Source organism: Drosophila busckii, chromosome 2R (assembly GCF_011750605.1).
Source record: "Drosophila busckii strain San Diego stock center, stock number 13000-0081.31 chromosome 2R, ASM1175060v1, whole genome shotgun sequence".
NCBI classification, from domain to species: domain Eukaryota; kingdom Metazoa; phylum Arthropoda; class Insecta; order Diptera; family Drosophilidae; genus Drosophila; species Drosophila busckii.
In genome coordinates this window covers 5,263,930-5,286,171 of record NC_046605.1, presented here as the reverse complement: position 1 = coordinate 5,286,171, position 22,242 = coordinate 5,263,930, and the positions used below count along the sequence as shown (strand labels likewise).

The 22,242-nt window shown below is 38.8% G+C and overlaps 1 protein-coding gene across 1 annotated transcript in view; it reads left to right on the top strand.

Moving 5' to 3' along the window:
- Window positions 1-22,242, top strand: part of LOC108596695 — a 50,974-nt gene that overhangs the window by 4,390 nt on the left and 24,342 nt on the right. Inside the window, 1 exon segment of the mRNA XM_017982717.2 lies at window positions 18,122-18,689. Within this exon segment, the coding sequence (XP_017838206.2) occupies window positions 18,122-18,689 (568 nt within the window).

The window sequence follows — 22,242 nt, the reverse complement described above, 5'->3', positions numbered from 1 at the left end:
GATATCATAAGTATGATAACAATTGACACCAATCACCAATAAAATCAACAACTCAGACGATTTTGCATTGTTTTGTATTAAAACATTGCACGAATTGGCTTGCATTACTTAATACTAGTATTGTTGAATTTTCATTGGTGAATAATTTTCACCAACAAAGTCAACAATCGATACCAGCAGTACTAAAGCGTTAAGCTATAATTCTGCCATACCTAGCATTGGTAAATTCACTGCATGATTTACACCAACAAGTTCAACAATCGTTGAATTTTCTTTGGTAAATAATATGCATAGCAACAAAATCAACAATTGATACCAACTGTTAGTATTAAAGGGTTAAGCTATAATTTTGTCATCTCTAGTATTGATAAATTCACTGCATGATTAACAGCAATTGGTGAATTTTCATTGGTGTGTAATTTTCGCAAATCAAATCAACAATTGATATCAGCAGTCAGTAATAATTTTGTAATCCTTATTATTGATAAATTCACTGCATTCTTTTCACCAACAAGTTCACCAATTATTACCAACCATACTGTTGAGTAGCTGCTTGCAAGTTCATCCAGTTTAAATGGTGCGCGTTTGGCTGTCATTATGTATTTTTAAATACATTTATTTAAGGCAGCTTAATCATAAGCTGAAATATCATCTTCTTTTATTTTTTTGTTGCCTTGTCTGTTTCCCAAAAAAACCGAAACCGAAACATGTTTAATATTTACAATATGCGCATTTTCGAAATTTTCATTTCTCCCCTTCACAAAATACTTAATTTCTTTTTGGTGTCGCCCCCAACCAACGCATTGTCACCTTTTCCTTCTTAATTAGTGGATTTGCCATGTTCGTATATATAGCACACACACAAAGATATATATTTCTGTATTTATTTATATCCATCGCATCCAAATCCATGAGACTGCTAGAGACTCTATCTAGCGAATAGACATAAATTTGACTTAAATTTTGTTTGAAAATTATGACAAGTGGGCTGAATATTATTATTATTATTGTTATGGGCTGGCATAAAGTATTTCTCCAAGCATTTCAACTGACAAGTGTATAATTCGTCGTCCCCCCTTCGAATGTTTTCATTTAGCAACTCATCTTGCGACTTTTCTAAATTATTTTTTTGGCTTAGTATTTATTAGTTTTGCTGCATGACTATGAGTTTATCAAAAGCTTGCATAAGCTGCCTTGTTGTTTTTTTTTTTGTTTGACAAAGATTTATAACATTTCATTTCGTTAATTTCGTAAAGGGGCTCGACTAAGTCGTCGGCGCATATTACTAATACGTCCCGTTGAAAATCATAAGCCGCAGCTCCACAATCGTTTTCTACAAGTCACAGCGACAATCGGCTTAAACTAATACGTCGCTGCCGCCAGCGTCTCGCACCGACAGACAGACAGACTGTAGTATATACATACGTTTTTTGTTCGTTAATAGCTGCAGCAATGATGGAAAAATGTCGGTAACCTCGTCTTATTTAAAGTATTAACTGCTAACTAATGTGCGACACATTATAACGAGGAAAATCTGTTGACAAATATCAAATGAACGCTGGAAAAATACCCAGCAAATTGTTATAAGAAACTCTTATACAATGGAGGGAATAATGGAATGGACTGATAAATGGAAAAGAAGGAGTTTAATTTCTTAGCAAATTTATTAGATTTCAAAAATCTTACAAAGTGTTTCAAGCTATAAAGTTTCTGATATCTTCTAAATAATTAGAATACGTCTTTATCTTCAGTCTTCAGTCTTTTCTTAAGTGTACTAAAATAATAATTTTATTCTCTTATTGTCTCTCTGCAATCTTTAAGTCCAACTCTCTAATTTCTCGAACTCGTTGCAGTCTTTAATTCATCTAACTCAGAATCCGTAATACAGCATCCATTCCAGTATATTTCATCAATTGTTAATTAGATTCATTTCTACAATGCTTTTGTTAATTCCCTAATCTTTCTAATTCTCTGCAATCCTTAATTCTTTTAATTCAATCTTTTATTAGAGTTCTACAATTCAATTCAATGAAAAGTGTTCTAAAATAATTTTATTGTTGTCTTAGTCTACCCTTTCAATCTTTTCTGCGTAGTAGCTAAAGTAATCTCTGCTGTGTATATCAATAACCAGACTAACCACAATGATGGCAATTCCAAATTCCCAGCCACAAGACACAAGACAGGCGCTACCCAAAGCATCCAAAGACCCAAACGCCAACGCCTAAAAAACAGGTGAAGGTGCTGGTCGCTGGCTGGCTGCTGAATTTGAAACTGATGAAGCGCTGATCATGCAACCAGCTACAAAAGAGATTAAATTTCCTAAAGCGCAGACAACAAAATGTGCCGAAGAGCGTAGCGTAGACGTCTCTGTGTGTGTGTGTGTTTGTGTGTGTGTGAGCAGTGAGCGCGTCGCTTGGCGATCGTTGAGCTGCTTAACTAAATCCGGCTTAAGAGCCGACACAAAATTAATGTCGTTGAAAAACACAGCAAAAGTCACACATTAACGCCGACTGCGACGTTGACGCTCAGGAAGTCGCTGAGCAGCGCGCGCTCTCGCTCTCGCTCTCTTCGCTACGATCTTCGTTGCTGTGTAGACATTTTACAGCGGATTAGTTTGAATTTGCAGCGCAAAGCAGAATTGAAAATAAGCCATTCACATTGACTGACTCCGCTTACCCCTCTCGCTCGCTCGCTCTCTCGCTCTCTTGCCTTTCTAGTAGCTGCTGCTTGTCAATAACTAAATTGATTCAAATTACCAACGATTTATTGTGTGTGCATCGCCGGCTGCTGCTGGCCACGATCGGTAGCAACAACTAATCCACTTAGCTGCTTGCCACTTCTGCCACATTTGTGACAGCTCAGCATGACTCTCGGCCATATATAAAAAAGCAGCAACAGCAATTGCTTGACTTGGCTTGCGGTCTAGCCATTAGGCCTTAATCACAGTCGTAAACTGTTGCAGACGATAAAACCCCCTGTGCAAATCGATCATACCATAATTTCACTTTAATCTATATAATGCGCCGCCTTTTATCCAAATCTAATCAATGACAACTTTCCACACTCCCCTCCCTAGAAAGGGGTGTTGCGGGTCTTTCCGCCTAAATTCATTGCATGCTTTGCCTTTTTATCAACAACCTTTCAACCGGCCCCTATAGCTGGACAACCCAAACGATCGTCATTTCGTCAGTCGCATAGATATTGAGCCATACGATATAGCATACATATGTTTTGCTTAGTGCTCTCTACCCACTTTACTCTTTTTTTTTTTTGGGTTAATCTAATCGACGCGTCGTCGAGCATTACGCGCCTGTTGACCAGCGCAGATAACTGAGTAGGGGGGTGGGTCTGGCACTTGGCCTAGGTTTCGTCGTATTTATCAAATTGAATTTCGATAAATTACGTTTTATCTTAATATGGTATGTAGCTCGACATAATAAACAAACAAGCAGCGCTTGATTGATTAAACACAATTAACGTAATATTTTTGGTTCAGTATTTCCCACCCGCCTGAGGGGTTTTTTTTTTTGGATATATTTATAAATAAGCCCAAGTGCGGTCGGTCACATGGCGCAATGGGTGTCTAGTTTAAGTTTAAACCAAGGTGAGCAATGCGATAATAAATTCGAGTACAGTTAGCGTTGAGATATAAATTGCATGTATTTTTAGAAAAAGAAAGTTAGCAAGTGTTAAATAGTAAAAAATATATTGAAAAGCAAGCAATTGTTAAAATAAATTTCTAAAAAATATTACAGACTGCAAATTAATTCCTAATTGATTTCTTAGCTCTAAGAATTTTTAAATTGTGTCTTATACAAATAAATACTTGAAGTTTAAAATTTGCTGAGAATTATTTTTTGAGTTAAGACAAACTTTATATATTTTCTTAGAATTTTAAATTTTTTTTTAAGTTTTTAAGTCGCTTATTTCAATTAATGTTTATAATAATATATTAACATGTATTTTAAAATTTTGGCAATAATATATTTTGAATTTAGAGCTTAGACGCTGCTTTATATATTTTTTTAAATTTTTTAATTTTTAGTATCAGTTTTTTAAATTGCTTATGAAATTAATACTACTTAATTTCTTTGTTTCAAAATAGTATACAAGCAACTGCTGCAATTAAAATTAAAAGAATTTTTTGTTTTTATAAATTGTTTATATAGCATTTTAAAACAATAATTTCAGCACTTAAATTTATTCTTTGCTGTCTAGCAATTTTCAAATTATAGTCCATTTAGCTATAAAGAAAACGTCAATTGTGTTGACTGTTGTTGACATTAGTAGTGATTATGGGTTAGCTGTTCAGGGTCGGGCGCAGAAGTGCGGGACGGGGGGCGACACCAACGGCTGAGTGAACAAATCCGCGTAGACTGAACCGTCGAATGTGTTGGCGTCAGTTTGTGTTGCGTGTTTTGACACGCAAAAACCAAAAGCAAATCAATTCCTGCACAAATTGCAAGCTAAGGTGACTTGACTGTTGCAACAACAACAGCAACAATTGTTGCTGCTGTTGCTGTTGCATGTTGGCGGTCTGGCGGCTTAACATTGTCGCTGCTGCGGCACATACGATACGCCATGGCTAAACTTTGCGTGTTAGCTAAACCTAATCCAAGCAAGAGGCAGGTGGCAAGTGCGGCATGTGAGGCATGTGGCAAGTATGTGGCTGTTGTGCTATTTAGTTTAAAAATCCGCGCATACGCAAATTACATAGAGAGCGACTAATTAGCTGTGCACTGAGCTCAGTTCGATTCCCATTGCTTATGGCAGGAAGTTGTCAGCGTTTAACGAGTGCTCACTTAGTCATTCACACACAGATACACACACACACACACACACACACACACACACGCACTTGCAAGCGAAGCAGCGCAGCAATGCGCTTATGTCGGATTATCCTGTAATTTATGTTTGTAGCGCACTGCAATCACAATAGAGTTGCCTTCAAACACACACACACACACACACACACACATGCATGTATGTGTGTGGCACACACACTTGCAGCTAACTAATTGCCACGATCATTACAAACAGCGAGTGAGAGACTGAGGCGCAGGCTAATGACAATGCCTGCTGCATGAGCAGAGAGGAAACGTCGACGACGACGGCAATTGCTGCTAGCGTTTTGTTTTGGTGGCAAGCAACTGAGGCAGGGGCAGATGACAAAACAAAATTGTGTCATTCGTCTGGCTGCCATGGGCGCAGGATCGCTTGGGCAGGGAGAAAACCAGCAGCAAAAGAAAAGAAGAATAAAAAAAAAGTAGTAGGAAGCAAACGACATTTGCTTTGAGCTATGCCAGGGTTGGGGAGGGGGGCAGCCCATTAACCGGAAGCGTAATCGAGCTAAACGGACACACAGCCGGGGAAGTTGCCAATGTGCGTGTGTGTTGTATGTGTGTGTGTCTGTCTGTGTGTGGGTTAACGTTAACCCATTGTAAAAAAAGAGCGGGAAGTATTGAGGAAAAACGCCATGAGGAAATTCAGTCAGCAGCAGCAGCAGCAGCAGCATTAACTGAAAAACGTTACAACTTGGCCATTTGGCCAGCAGACAACAACAACAACAACAGCAGCAAGAATAGTAAAGAGGGCAACACAAAATTGTTAAGCAACTGCTGCTGCTGCTGCTGCCACATAACAGGTGAACTGATCCTAGAGTCAGCAGTAGTTGCATTAAATATTGATGAAGTGATGGCTAAGCAAAGATAGAGAATGAGCGAAGCCAGCAAAGAAGTAGAGCAGTTAATTGTAGGACAGAGATAAGCGAGCATAAATAAATATTTTAGCCAATTTGTTGCTAAAGAAAAACAAGAGTATGAAAAATTAATGCAAATAAAATCAATTAAAAATGTAGAGCGAACAGAAATAATATAGCAAAAATAAATAACAAAATTAATAAATAGAAATAATAATAATTAAAATATAAAAAGAATTAATTGGTGATAGTTAAGAGCATAAATAAATATTTTAGCTAATTTGTTGCTAAAGAAAAAAACTAGACTATGAAAAATTAATGCAAATAGAAATAATAATGCATATAGAAAATAATAAAAAATAATTAATAAAAAAGAATAATAATAATTTAAAAATAAAAATAATTAATAGGTGATAGTTAAGAGCATAAATAAATAATTTAGCCAATATGTTGCTAACGAGAAAAAATAAAAACAAACTAACAAGAATATTAATGCAAATAAAATCAATTAAAAATGAAAAGCGAATAGAAATAATATAGATAATAAATAAAAAAATTAATAAAAAAAATTATATGTAGCATTGATAGATTTATAATAAATAAATAAATATTTTAGCAGATTTGTTGGCATAGAAAAAGACTTACAAGGCTACTGAAAATTAAATCAATTAAAAACTGTGAGAAAATAGAAAATTAAGCAAAAAGTAAATAAACAAAAATGTATTAAATGCAATTAACAATTTAGTATTAAAAATGTTAATAACGAAAATAACAGCGATAGATATGAATATATTTTAAATAGCACTCAAGCCAATACCTCAGTTAATTTAAAAAAAATTAAATAGGTGACATTAACAGATTTAGATAAAATACTAATAATTAGGAGCATAAATAAATATTTTCAACAAATTTGTTGCCAGAGAAAAAGTCTAACAAATTAGTAATTAATTATTTGGCTTTAAAATCAGTTAAATTCTAGAGAAAATGTAAAAAAATAAATTAGAAATAAATAAGTAAAAAATGTAATAAATATAAATATTAATTTATATATTCAAAAAGTCTATAAATAAATATACATAATTAAAATGCTCAGGCTGTCATTTTAAAAATATTAATATTAAACAATGATAGATTTAGATATATTTGTGGCTATTTTTTAATATTTAACAAAAGCAGTTTAGAGTTAAATGAAGGCATTTAAAATTTCATAGTTAGTTTAATAACAATTTAACAATTTAACCAACCCCAATTTGAACTTATAGCGTTTATTTAATAAGCATTATTAGCGGCCAACTAATAGTTAGCAGCCAGCGCTTAATAACAGCAATTAAAGCAGCTAAAAGAAAATTAAGCTAAGCAAACAGCAGCGCGCGCATTTTAGCGCTTTTTGCATTTCGATTGGCGACAAACTTCCTGAACTCGTAAACTGCAACGCGGCTATAAAAAAGGGCAAACACCTACGAAAAGTTGTTGCTGCTGATGTTGATGTTGCTGATGGTTGCAGCAGCAATTGCGAATAACAATTTTATGCATGTGTTGACAGTGGCTTGTGGCATGCTGCCTGGCAGGAGCTGATTGCTTTAATTGTGGCTGAGCAGACAGCATTAGGCATAGAAATGTGGCAAGCTGCAGAAATGTGGCATATGGGTGTGGCTGGTGGCATGCAACATATAAAAAGGCAATGAAAATCAAATCATAGCAAGGCTGATATCGTTGCTTGTGCGACGACGATTATGGTAGCAGCAACAGCAACAGCAACAGCAAGTTGCAACAACTGTCAATGCAGCACGCGTGCTGCAAGTTATGCGTGCGAAATTGTTGCAGCAGCAGCAAGTGCTTGCCACCTTGGCTGCCTGTTTGTCTTGGTGTGAATTAATTTTATTGCCTAATTGTGTGTCTGCGGCACATGCTGAAACTATTAAGCGCAAGTTGCCACACACGCCCCCCCGCCCCCGCCCAAGCGAAGTCAACTATGTATGTTTATGGGCGCTAATATTTTACAAAATATGCCTCGCAAATTTTTTGTAGCTGCAACAAATAAATGTATGAAAATGTCTTTATTGTTAAGCAGAAAATATTTTGTCAAATTGCCTAAGCAGCGGAAGCGACCAGCAACGCGCAGCGCTAATTTGTGTGAATTTCTATGAAAAACACATAAATGACAAGAGAGGCAGCGGCAAGGGGGCAAGCAGCAGCGCGTGCCACAAGACATTTCTTGCCTGGCTACGTTGAGTTTCACTTTCAGGACTCGCTGCTGCCGATGTAGGCCACAGGACTGAAGCGTAGGGGTGCTGATAATCTTCAAGAAATCGAGAACTCGAGCGCGCTGGCACCTTCAACATAGCAAGGACTGCTGCTTAAGGGTCTGGGCAGCTATTGTCTGCGCGCTTCCTGTGTCTGTCTTTGGCCATAAAAAAACGGGAATACTCCAGTGCTTATCATTAACGACTCTTGGCTGTTTTTTTTTTGCTGCTGCTCCGCTTAACTAATCGCACGCCTGCGATCAGTTGCTGCTCCCTCAGCTGCAGCAGCGCAAAAAGTGAAAACGCAACTTGGGGGAGTCTGTTCCAGCTCCAGGAAGTGACCTATCACAATTTGGCGTGCGTGTAGTGCAAATATTTTAATTGGCTGCTGCTAGCTTCAAAACTAATCTTCGCTGCAGTCTGTGCCGCTGATCTAATCAACGTGGCTGCCTCTAATGTTAACGGTAAAAAGCTTAACATAAAACAAAGGTCTCTCCTTTGATGTCACATGTTGTCCTGTCTGCGCCAGGATATAGACTTGACTTTGTTTTTTTTTGTGCTGCCACAAATTAAGTTAACTTCCTGTCTGTGTGTCTATCGCTAATAGCAAATTAATAAGAGCTTCCGTTTAATTTGCTGACCTAAGTGGTATGCTGACTCGATTTGCTGACAGACACACACACACCCACACACACACACACACACATAGACGTTGCACAGCTGTCGCTGCATTGGCGCTTGTCCTTGACACACATCCTTGTTTTATTACAGCTCCTCAGCTGTCTGAGCTGCAACTGCAACTTGGCTGCAGTTTTGTTATCTAAGTAGGGCTCTCGGCTATCAACAACAGACAGCAATTGCTGCAACATGAGGGGGCAGCAATACACACGCGTTGTTTCCTGTTTGTTCCAGCTGCTCAAATGCTGCAATTGATATTAAAATTGTTTAGGCAACAATTGCTCAGCAGCTTCTGTAGCTTAGCGCAGCTTTGTTTGTTGCCACGCCTCTTTAGCTTAATTGCCATTGGCTTGCCACACGTTGTTGGCATTGAATTGTTTGCATTGTGGCATGCAACACAGCAACTGGTAGTCGCTAATAGATGCACACAGCTTGCAACAAGGCAAAACAAACTGCCAAGTTGCTGCCGCACACACTTAAGTGGGGGGGCAGCTGTGTTTGTGTTGGCTTGTTAAGTTTAAGATTGTTTTGATATTGTGGCTGCAACATGCTGTTGCAACGCTGTTGCTTTGGCGCTAACGTACATGTTTCAATTATGAGCCAGCAGCGTGGCCACGCCCATGGCCTAGTCCATTTAGCAAAGCACTTTGAGGGCTGTTTAATTGCGCAATTGTTGGCCAAAAATTCACAGGCTAACAGCTGAAGCATAAAACCGCTAAGGATAACGCAGTCAAGCGCGACACGCTCAGCGTCGCTCAGCTCAGCTCAGCTCAGCATCAGCAGCGTCAGCTGCGCGACAAACTAACTGATTGCTTACAAATGAATCTCAATTAAAATTAATTCAAAACATGAACTGTGTATTACACACACACACACAGACAAAGCGATAAACAATTGTCGTGTTAGAAACATGCCACACCACAGATTGACACAATTCGAGTTGCGCCCAGTAGTCGCTTAGCCTGAACTGCAGGGGCTGCTGCTCTGCTCCGCTCCGATCTGCTCACTGTTTGGTGTATATATCAGCATCAATTAATTTGGTATTCGTGATTCTACTTAACATCGATTGACCCCAACAGATTAGTGTAACGCATGCTCAGCATTCTTGCCAGCCGAACTCAGCTGAACGACTGGCCGCTGACGCAAATCGTCTCGGTTCAGTTTTACGATTTTCCATATCATATATTTAATTGTTCAATGTGTGGCGCGGCGTCTTAGCGCTTAATTGGTGCGATTGAATTAAAATCGTTTGCTGCCACTTGCTGTGGCAAACACCAACACAACACCACCACGCTCTACTTTAGTCTCTCTAGACTGTCGCTTAGGCTTACACACAGCGCTTGACACTTGATTGCGTCTATTTTGTTCGCTGCTCGCATTTGCTTAAATGATTGATCAATGAGGCAATTGTCAGTTTAGAATTTGCATGAAGCGCTCGAGAGTCGAGAGTTGAGCAATCAGTGCGCGCAGCATTGATTGATAAATAAATATTGAAAGTCAGTTATATACACCAGATCAGGCTGACTGAGCGAACTGACTACACAAGCAATTGCTGATCTCAAGAAGTTCTTCTGCTTCTGTGGTCATTACATGTCCTTGCAGGCGCTTCTATTGCTCCATTTGCTGCATCGTCCGCTCCCCGCTCACTCCCTTTGTCGACTCTCTCTCTGCTGATCCTGAGAAGTTAACTTCATAAATTTGTCTGCTGCTCATTCGTGCTGAACAAAATGTGTCCCTTTTTTTGACTTTATTTCTAACTTTTATAAATGCTAACCTATTTAATTGACTTATAATTGAAGCAACACACACACACACACATACAGTTCTTACCACCAGCATATGTGTAACTAATAATTTGTTGCAAGGAATTTCTCAAGCGCAACAGACAGAGCGAGCGCCAGAGCGACTGCTCGCTCTGCCTGCATTGGTAGTAGGAGTAGACAGGATCACAGTCGCATGTGAAAAGTTAGCGGCGCGCAAAGTTACAGTTGAACGCATTTTGAGTTTGCAGCCAGCGGCGGCGGCAGCAGTGGCATGCAACGTGGCTTTGTTAGGGGTGCCGCTGCACAAAATTATTTATGCCGCCCGCCGCCATGTTGAACTTGAAATTGTAATTGGCATTGGCAAGGGCACCTACATATGCCAAAAAGTAACGCAAGTTGACAAACTGAACTACAGTTGAGTTTTACCCTCAGTGCGGCGTACTCAACGTACCTGCTGCAGTTGCTCCTTGCTCCTTGCTCTACGCCTACTGCTCCTGTCAGTCGCTCTAACTGTAAGCTGTGTTTATTGTCAGCTGTTACATTCGGTTCAAAAACAACGCCAAGTCATTGTCAGCGTATTCACTTTGTAATGTAGCTAAAATTATTATTAGCAGCAGTCAATTTAGTTTCTTAATTAGTTAGCTACTTGTATTTAAGACTCAGAAGTACATAAATAGACATAGCATCATTATAAAAACTATTTGATATGGATTTTCACAACTAATTCACCAATGTTGGCTATACCTTTGATTCTTACTATATTCGAAAATAGAATAGCAACTTCTTCTTTGCATATGTTTGAATTCCTTTTTACAATTCAGCCAAGTATGACAATTAATTTTTAAAATTTTGAAATGTTACTGAATTTTCGATATAATATTGTTACTTTATAATATTTATATTTGAAAATTATTATTAGCAACAGACAATTTAGTTTGTAATTAGTTAGCTATAGATTTGAATCTACATCAATACAAAATGAATATTAGTATAGCAACTATTTTATTTAAAACGGTTTGATATTGATTTTGACAACTAATTCAGCAATGTTGACTATACATTTGATTCTTACTATATATGAAAATAGAATAGCAACTTCTTCATATATATTTTTGACATACGTGAATTCCTTTTTACAATTCAGACAAGTATGACAATTCATTTTTAAATTCTTGAAATGTTGATATAATATTGTTACTTTATAATATTTATATTTGAAAATTATTATTAGCAACAGTCACTTTAGTACAGGCAAGTTTTGATTAGTTAGCTATAGATTTGAATCTACATTAATACAATTGAATATTAGCATAGATATTTATTTATTTATTTAATGTCAGCTATAAGCAGTCGACGCTAAAAGAAAATGTTAACAAAAAATATTTCAAATTAAATTTTAAAAGTATTTAAAAGATAAATTTTTGTTTTTCTTTAAATTTGATAAGCTTGATAGATTGGAAATGTTAAACAGATTCAACCTTCGTTGCTTCTAACAATCAATTTATCAATTCTGGGCCATAGATTTGAGCTTTGCCATATAGAATAATAATATTTTTATTACTGAATGTTTGCTTAATTTACAGCTAAGCAAAATACGTATATAAATTTTTAATATTTTTAAATGCCAGCTAGTTACTTAGCAAATATTTTGTATATTATGCTACCGAATTTTGGAATTGCTGCACGCTAATTTATTATAACAAATACTTGTTTTCTAAATGGATTTAGCGCAACAATCAGTATTTGCATAAATTTCGATTTTTCAGATTGAGTCGTTAGCTAAAAAAATGCATAATTTATTAATATATCCAACAATAGTTAGAGCAGCAGTTTTATTAAGCAATAAAAATTGAAATGAATGCTAAAATATTTAGCATAAACAATATACGAACTTTTAAGCGCAACTTAAAAAGGAAATTAAAAGAAAGGGCTATTAAAATTGTTATAAGTTCAGTTTTATGTTTAATGGGCACAAACGCAGCTTGGCCCACTTTGTTGAAAATGCGTAAAACAATTTAATGTTTATAGTTTCTTAACTAAATTCATAACTAGCTAGAGTTTATACGAATTTTTTAAACTAATCTAAAGCATAAATAGAAAAATTCCACGCAGCTAAAAATGGCAAACGACTTTATTTGAGTTTAAGCAGTCAATTTTTTTATACTTATATTTATTATATATATATTTATTCGAATAAATAGAATTTTTAAAACTAATATATAGCGTGCCTGGATATAAATAATTTGAAAAATTCCACGCTGCTTACAATACCAAACGACTTAATTTAAGTTTGAGAGCGTGTGGCTCATAACTTGGCTTATAAGCAGTCAATTAATTTATATTTTAATTGTGTGTTAGCTGAATTAGACCTGCAGCCAATAGCTTATTGTGGCTATAACAAGTGCCAAAAGTAAATTGAATGGCTAAAATTGATTTAGCTCACTTATTGTTTGGCTGCTTACAACTTTCGCTCTTATTGTTGTCACGCATAGTGTAAAGTGTTAAGTTAATAATTTGCTGCTCACTTTAGCTGTGTGTGTGTGTGTTAATAATTGACAACAACAAAATGAGCAAAAAGAATGCCAGCGAGCGCAGGTTTATTAATTTTTGTATTTAAAACATTTCAAGCACTCGACACCTTCTCGCTCAAGTGCGAGCTGCTGCACTGGCAAACGCGCAAGTGGCAAGTTGCAAGTTGCAGTAGCAACAGTAGCAATGATCTCAAATTAATGCCACAGCGCTGTGGCGAGTAGAAATAATGAGCCTGCAGCATAGGGAGGGAAGCGGCGGGGGGGTTAAGGGCAATTGCAGTCTTGGCGACGTGCGACGAACGCGCGCATAATCAAGAAGAAGTTGCAGCCACCACACGTTTTGTGGCATGAGCATGTTCAGTGGTTCGATTGCCGATTTGCTGGTCTCCCTTGTGTGCAACAGTGTGTGTGTGTGTATACATGTGTGTGTGTGTGCGCCTTTATGATTATTGTTATTATTGAGTGTATGCCTGCAATTCAGGCCAAGTCATCATTAATGCGTCGAGTGCAGCAGCATTACCAAAAACCCCAGCACTAAAATAAAATGAAATGAAATATAATTAAATGTCGCTGTAGTTGCTGCTGCTGCTGCTGTTGGTTGCTGCTGTTGGTTGCTGCTGCGTAGTTGGTAGCGCTCGTAATTTGGTAAAACATTCTTTAGCCAAGAGTTGGAGCTTGAAGACGCGTCTGGGCTATCGCCAGAGTCGATCGCATACCAAGCATATTGTCAACCGGTTTATGCGGCTCACTAGCGCTGTCTCGCTCTAACGCTACTAACTTGGCTGTCTGGGCGCTGCTTATCTGCGGCTTTGTGGCATCTTTAAATGGCGTTTTTTCGCACTCACAGACGCGCGGGCGTCGCGCAGCCGCTTGGAGGGGCAGTGCTGAACTGACTGACGCTGACTGATTTTTAATTATTTTCGAAGCGATGTACGCCATGTCAACTCTGTCTGTCTGGCAATCAGAGTCGCTCGTCGTCGCTCCTTTCGTCACTTTAATATTGAAACACTTAATCACAATTTCGTTAAGGGCATCGAGTCACATAAATGGCAAAATGTACAGAAATTCCAAATATCTCATACAAATTACCCCAAAAGGTTTTGCCAAACGAAACGAAACGAAACGAAAATGATATTTGCAGTGAGCGAAACGTCGCTTGGGAATTTGGTAAACAAGCAGCCAACGCTGATAATTAATAACAGTTGCCCCAGCTATGTGCCAATATCCAATCACAGTCCAACCAATGAGGCTAAGACAGCGCGCAGCTTATGGGCTGGCCTAAGCGACAGACAGACACACGCACATAATCGCTGAATATCAAGTTTTGTCAGCGATTAAGATCAACAGCAGCAACTGACAGCAGCAACACAGCGAGCTGACAGCCAACAATGCTAAATGGACAACAAAGCTCATCTGCCTAAGCTCGCAGCAATCAGCAGCAGCAGCAGCAACAGTCGCAGTCGCTCAGCAGCAGCAACGCATAATATAAATAAGAAATTCACATCACGCAACAGTTGACTGCTCAACAAAAACGAAGCGAAGAGCGCAGATCGCGCAGAGCAAAAACAATTAATGCCTATAGGCTGGTAAATCAAATGATATGGCCCAAGGACAACAGACGCTGCAGCTTCCAAGCAGCGCCATGGTGCCAAGGCAAAACGATTTATAGCCCAACGGAATGTGCCACGATGCCAAGGCAAGGATCAGATGTAGCTCGCTGCATTAATAAAAAACAATTTTGTCTGCAACGACTGCTGCTGCTGATTAAAACACATTAAAAAGTGCAGTAGCCAACGAGACAACAGACGTTGCCAACTTCAGTTTGTGTGGACGGGCAAACTAATTTCATATTTTTGCTGCAATTGCTGAAATTCCAGTCAGCCCCGAAAAATCGTCGCAGCCAAACGCTTCAGTTATTTAAAGCTAAAACCCCCCAAAACTCTCTCAAACTCAAACCTGGCTACGTATTTTTGTATCTGTGTCGCAATCTCAGCGCGCAGTTCCAGCTTCGTATGTCTGTCTGTCTGTCTGTCCCATTTGATGGCTGGGGACTACCTGTTGCGACGTGTTATTAGGGCGACGTATTGACGACAAGCAAACGTCAACCCAAACGTCAGCTCATCATATCATCGATTGATGTGCGCTCCACGCTCCTCTCCGCACTTCTCATGCTGCTTTTTTTTCGAGCAGGCTGCGCTTGTTTGGAATTTTGTAGTTTCGCTGAGCCGAAAAATGTGCGCGTTTTTAGTCTCGAAGCCCTCTAATTTTGTCGAGACCACTGCATCCCGCAACTCTCTCCGCACTTCTTGCAGCTGGTGATATTTGTTGCTTAGTTATATATTTTGATTTGCCCTTTTGCTGCTTTTTATTTTCTTCGCTGCCATGGAACGTGATTTTGCGCTTTAATGAGGATTATTAAATGCAAGATTATTATGTGCTGCAATTACTTTCTGCAGCCACTGTATATGCTGCTGCTGCTGCTGCTGCAACGTTGCGTTGATTTATTTTATTGAACCATAAAAATGTAAATTTCGCGCAGGCAGCACAAGCGACAAAGTTAATCGTTCTCAATTATGGCCTTTGACAGGTTAATATTAAAGTAGCGCTGAGCAGTGTCTGAGAGATCTGGAGCAGCCAGATAGCTATGCTAATGCTAATAAGCCAGCTAAAGAGATTAACATTCCTTGCAGGACTCGCGAGCGATCGCTCTGCCGCTCGCTGTGTCTCTTGCGTCTTGCGCCTTGGGCGCTGCAGTTTCCGGCTGCTGCTGGTGCTGCAACTGAGCGCCAAGTCGTCGGTACCTCTATTAACATAATCACAACACGAGTTTTGGACTCGTCTGGCAACCGAAAATTACGCCCAAGATCAAATTTTGCAAGACTTCGCATCACTGCAGGGCGATCAATTAAAATTTTGATCGAATTTTCGTCAATTTTTTGACATGTGGCCAACAGAAGCCAACTGAGGGGGGGCGTGGCCATGCTACGGACACGGCCCCACCAGCAGCCCCATCAACTTGCAATCACACACACACACACACACACACTGTCTTACATATGTATGCAGCCATGTGTTTATGCTTTGGCCAAAGATCAATGTAAGCTAAAATTGTTGACGCATCGCCTTAGGCTAAAAATGTTGCGTTCCCTGTTGCTGCTTCTAGAGGCAGGCGGGCTACTGAATGAAATTGATTAAAGCGTAAATGAATTTTTGCGGCCCTTGACGATGATTATAACATAAGATCGATGGCTGGGCTGTCGCTGATCGCTAACTCGATGCGGCTACTGTAGAAAGCAGCAGACGCCCGTTCCAATCGCTCGAAATAGGGCATAGGGGATGGGGATGGGGTGCAGGTTGAGCTTGTGAGGCTGTTGCCTTGATTGAGTTTCCTGCTCTGCCCACATACACTCTATAAAAAATTGCTTAGCCTAGCGCTGATTTTAATACAATTTAAATTTAATAGAAGTTAAATGTAAAACCAACAAGCAGCAATTAAAAATTGCAAACAATGCATTATTTATTTAATTTATAGACATATTGCTATTGATTTAGATATCGAAGTAATATAATAAATTTGTTTTAATAATAGAGCTGATTTTATGATTAAAATAAATTAAATGTAAAACATTTATTAGGCATTTCATTTATGATTAAATTATATTTAATTATTTTCTTATTAGAGTTGGTTTTAATACAATTTTAATTTAAAAGAAATTAAATTAAAAACTTTTAATTAATTTTACTTAGTTTGTAGACATATTGTTATTGATATTGATATCATAGAATTATAATAAATTTATTTTATTATTAGAGCTGATTTTACGATTCATTTCATTTCATTTATAATTTAATTTTAAATTTGTAGACATTGCTACTGATATTGCTAGCGAAGAATTATAATAAATTTCTTTTATTTCCAAATGCAATAAGTTTACTGCTAATAAGCATTATAGAGATTTTATTTTTATATATATGTATAGGCATTTTTAAAAGTTCATATATTTCAATATAATATACTAATTATTTTGCTTAAAAATTTAATTTTTTTTATTGCTTTGATTGATTTTTGATTTAGATTTATACAAAATATTTTATTGGGTACTATTTGTAGCTTTTAAATAATTATTTTTGTATGTTAAGCTTACGATTGATGAACTTTTTTTTAAAAGCGTATCAAAATGTTAAAGCTTATAAACAGATATATATATTACTTAATGCTTTAATTTAATTATTAGCATATTTTATGCTCTTATTGCAACATGATTATAATTTTTAAAATTTTTGATTGCTGCTAAATTTAAGAAAAAAGTGTATTAAACAAATACTCGTATTTGTATTTGAATAAATATAAAGCGCATGCTGCACAAATATTTATTTGTGTTTTGAAATTTTTTTTTTTTTTTTGCTACAAGACACGTCTGAATCATAAGCCAAAGGGTATTCGCCAAGTTTCTTGGCCCAGACAGTCCAGTCTGTGTTGAGTTTTTGTGTCTGGGGCTGGGACTGGGACTGGGACTGGGAGTTTGACAAACTAGCCAGCGGGCAAGTAAAGCGCAGAAGCCGGAGCAGACATGAGAGGCTATGGTGGAGCATTCGGCTTGATTTAAGTTTATCCGCACGATCAGCGCAGATCCCGTGCTGGGTGCATAATTTGTACTGAATTCCTTGCGTGCCAGGCGCTGATGAAACTTGAAATCAAAAAAAAAAATTATAAAACGGTAAACGGTAGCTTCAAACATAATTAGGGTTAAGGGCAGACTGAGGCTAAAAGCCGTTGGCGTTGCTAATTTGTGATTTGAGTTTCAAGTGCCATTCAATGCAGTTTGGCTTATTAATAGCAAACTGTGTTTAAATTGTAAATAAAAAAGAGTCGAAGAGCCAAGTTAACATTAATTTAGTTACGCTTGGACGAGCGTCAAAGCGTTTGGCTGGATCGCTCGATCATTAAAGACAATTTCGTGCTGCGCCAAATTACTTGGCTAAATTATAGAAAGCAAACAAGCGCTCAATGGAGCTGCCACAAACGATGAGAGGCCTTGGCCATTGTCGACTTAATCAATAAAGTAAAATTTGGGTCTGTTGTGCGAAGTGAAATCGAACTCAACATTTAGCTAGATAAATAAACAGACAGACAGACAGACAGACAAACAAACAAAACAAACAGCTCAATTGCTAAATCAATTGCTAACTTTGCTTTTCTTTTTGCAGAGCCAAGCGCTGGCGCTGACACGTGCAGCGGCTGTAGCTGCAGCCAGCGCGAATGCCAAGTCGCCATCAGCAGCAGCCAGTCTAATGGACATGGCTGTGAAAAAGGAGCACAGCCTCTCACCCAATCACAATGTGCTGCCCACAGAGCAGGAGCAGCAGCAGCAGCAGCTGCAGCACAGACGCGCCTCGCTGCAAGGCGTGCAGGAGAAGCTCAATCAGCTGCAGATGCAGCATCAGCAGCAGCCCATAAATGTGGAGCATGCTGGCAGTCCAAATGCGCTGGCGCAGCAGCAGCAAGCACAGCAGCAGCAACAGTCACAGCAGCAGCAGCAACATGGCTCTGATGCTGGCAGCGTTACCGCTTTAAGCTCCTCGGCGGGCAGCAGCAACGCATCGCTGGCTGCAACGCCCAAAAGCGAGCGCGAGGAACGCGGCAGCATCTCCTGTTTGCCGCCAGCAGCGCTGGGCATGGCAGTGGGCGCAGTCCAAGCGCAGCAGCAAGCAGAGAAGCTGCTCAGTCATCCAGCGCTGGAGTCGCGACGTGAATTTGATGTTAGCAAAGTAAATCGTAAGTAAAACACAAATTTATACAAGTAGCTCAAGCAGCACTAAATGCAAATATATGTAAATCTAAATCACAACTAAATTTTAAGTAAACTATTGCTGCGCTTAATCCTCCTACTCGTTGCTTTAATTAAACACAACGTTCATTTGCTTGTTGTTGCGCGTTAATCCAGTTTAGACATCAATATTTGTTTGGCAGCTCGATTGGCAACAAATAGTTGCAGCTTCCAGTTGCAATTCAGAGCTTATGCAACTGCTTAACTCTGCAAACTATGGCAAGGGGTGCAAGGGGGGGGCTGTCAACTAGATTTTCGCATACGCAGAGACAACAGCTTGCTCAACTGTATGCACTCGCATATGCATCCTCAAATCCCCTGGATTAAGCATATGAAGCATTCATAACGTTTATTTTACGTACATAACAGCACATGTGTATGCATGTGTGTATGTGTGTGTGTGTGTGTGTGCAAACAAGCAACGTTTTGGTTTAACGTGAGCAGAGCAGAGGGCAAAAGCAAACAGACAGACAGACAGACATATAAACTCGACTATAAGGCAGGCCACGCTGCTGAGCGAGCGACAGAGAGCGAGAGCGAGAGCGAACGAGTGAGCGACACTTGTAGCGCTGCCTAGCTGGGCCATGTGGCCTGTAGCCTGTGGCAGCTTGAGAGTGTCAGTGCCTGGCTTGCTGCTTGGTTAGCCGGCAAACGCCGCGTATACGCAACGTATACGATTTTTTTTTAAAGCGCCAACAGCAACAGTTGGGCGCTGTGCAGTGTTTATGCGCGTTTTATGCAATTCTAATGAAATTTGTATGCAAACGTTTTATTAAAAACGCTGTTTTTTATTTGAAATGCCTGAATGAGTGAAGCAGCATTGAGGCTAAGAGCTTAACATTTGATTTAGACTGCAGAGCAGCCATATTAGCAGCTAATATAATAATTAAAGCTATAGCAATGTATTTTAAATAGAATCTTATGCAAGTAAAACACATTTATATTTATTTAAAATATTTTAAATAAATTAATGAAGCAGCATTGAGTTTAAGTGCAGCTCTTCACATTTGATTAAAGCTGCAGCAAACTGAAGAGCTAAGCAGCTAATATAATAATTAAAGCTATAGCAATGTATTTTAAATTGAAATTATGTAAACATTTGATTTAGACTGCAGCAATGTAAGCAGCTACTGAAACAGTTAAAGTTATAAAAAAAATGATGTAAGCATTTAGTTAACAGGTTAAGTTAGTTGATGACCTCACATAGACCATTTTTGCTGCTTAGTGTTACTAAAGTTTTTATACAGAGAATTTTTAGGAAGCATTTAATTCATTTAATACGTTGCTGTATTTAGCAAACTTAACTTGGGAACTGTAACCAAGAGTTGGCCAAAGTTAAGCAACAAATAAAAAAGAAAACAACTAATTTGAGCTTTTGGCTCAACAAATTAAATTAAATAACACACTTAACAGCTGCATTTAGCAAATGTTAATAATTAATAGTAACAACCTTTTGAACTTAAACTGGCCGCTGCCTTTTGTAAGCTTAACACAAACCTGTCAAGCTGTATTAATTTATTTATTAATTTAAAACAACATACGCTATATGCCACAAAAAATTGTTATATACATTTTTAGCACTTGCCACACATTGTGAACTTGTTAGCAGCTAATATAACAATTAAAGCTGTTAAAATGTTTTTTAAAATTGCTCTTAGTCTAAGTAAAACTTAACATTTGGCATTAACTTGCACCACTACTTGCTCTGGCATATGCGCTAATAATTGCCACAAAAATATGCATATATATTGTATATATTTTTAGCACTTGCCACACACATTTGTGGCATGGCTACAAAGCTTGCCAGTTTGTAGCTCTTAGCTCTGTTCCTGGCTGGCTGGCAGGTTGTAGCAGCTTGTGCTAAGCTCTTGGCTAAATCGTTGGCATACATATATGTGTTAGATTTGAATGTAGCACACACACACACAAACACACACACATGTAGCGTATTTTGAGGATTTGCACAGCAAAACGGCAGAGAGCTGGGCAAAGGTTATTGCTGCTGCTGCTGCTGCTTGTTGTTGTTGTTACTTTTGTTATTATTGTCATTTAACATTGCATTGCCATAGAGCTGCAATTGTATGTGCTGTCGCTGTATGTATGTGTGTGTGTGTAAATCTATTTGTTTGTGAGTTTGCACTGTTATTGTGTGTGTGCGTGTTTATTACGCCTAAGCTGCTCAGCGACGCAACACGATATTTATCCTTGCACACACATACACACATACGTATGTTGGCAGCTTTCATATTTTTGGGGCACAGCAATTTTTATTTTTGTCACTGCCGCCGCCTGTGAATTTTCCGTTTCGATTTATGCAGCGTTTAGTATGCAAAATTTTCATACGTTAGCCTTAATAAATCCCCAAACGGCCGCACTTGTCAATATGCAGTATTTTGTGCCTGGCCATTGTCACGCCCCCCAGTGGCACCTATAAGCTTATGCATACACACACACGTGCCACACACATACACATACAGAGGGGGGGCGTGCAGACAGCTGCGCGCGCTCTACAATTGAAAATCACTGCGCCTTAGTTAACGACACGTTTGTGGATCAACGCGTTGCCAACCCCAACCCACTCAACCCATTGGCGCCTGCATTGTTGTCATTCGTTTTTGGCCATGTGGCATGCAACATAGCTGCAACTGTCATAAGCTCAAGCGGGCTCTAGGCTGTATGCATAAGCACACAAAAAAAAAGCAAATATTATGCATATGCCAAACTGCTTCGATTTCAATGTTTCCCAATTTCCCAGGCAATTGCTGCTGCTTTTGCTGCTGTTGCTGTTAATCAACTGTATCATGCAGAGAGCACTGAAACTAAAGGCGATTGTGCATACAGTTTGTGTGTCTGCTTAGCTTGAAGCTGCTGCAAATCGAAAGCGCAGCTTAAGCGTTAGACGAGCCCAACAGGACGAGTGAACTCGAGTGCTGCTGCACAAATTCAAATAAATGCCAAAAACAACAGCAGCAGGTAAAACATTTTCGAATCATAAGCAAAAAGGGATTTGGCCAGCAACTGAAAGTGCAACTGCTGATTGACTGTGGGCGTGTGGGGTGTGTGGGGGGCTGCTGCCTAGCAGGTGCTGTTGATTGAGTTAAGCTCAACATGCAACTGCTGCTGTTGCTGCTGCAGTTTTGTCGCCCATGTTGCAACCAAACTAATCTTTATCTGCTTGGCCATTGGCTACAGCACAGACAACATTTGGCAGGATTTAAACGTTGTGTAAAGCAAACGCAAAACGCAAATCGAAACGTATCGAACAACAATAGAGGCGACCCAACTCAACCCACCCCACCCCACCCACGCATCCTTCACATCCTTTGGGGCCACCTTTTGTGTTGTGCATAAACTCAGCATTGCCGGCATTAAGGCTACGGCTTAAAGTCCAGCTGGCTTGCCTCAACGCATATGTGCCCCAGACTCTTTGGATCTGCCACACACACACACACACACTCACTGACTTATAATCAAATAAATACTTAGTGCCCTATCGTAGCC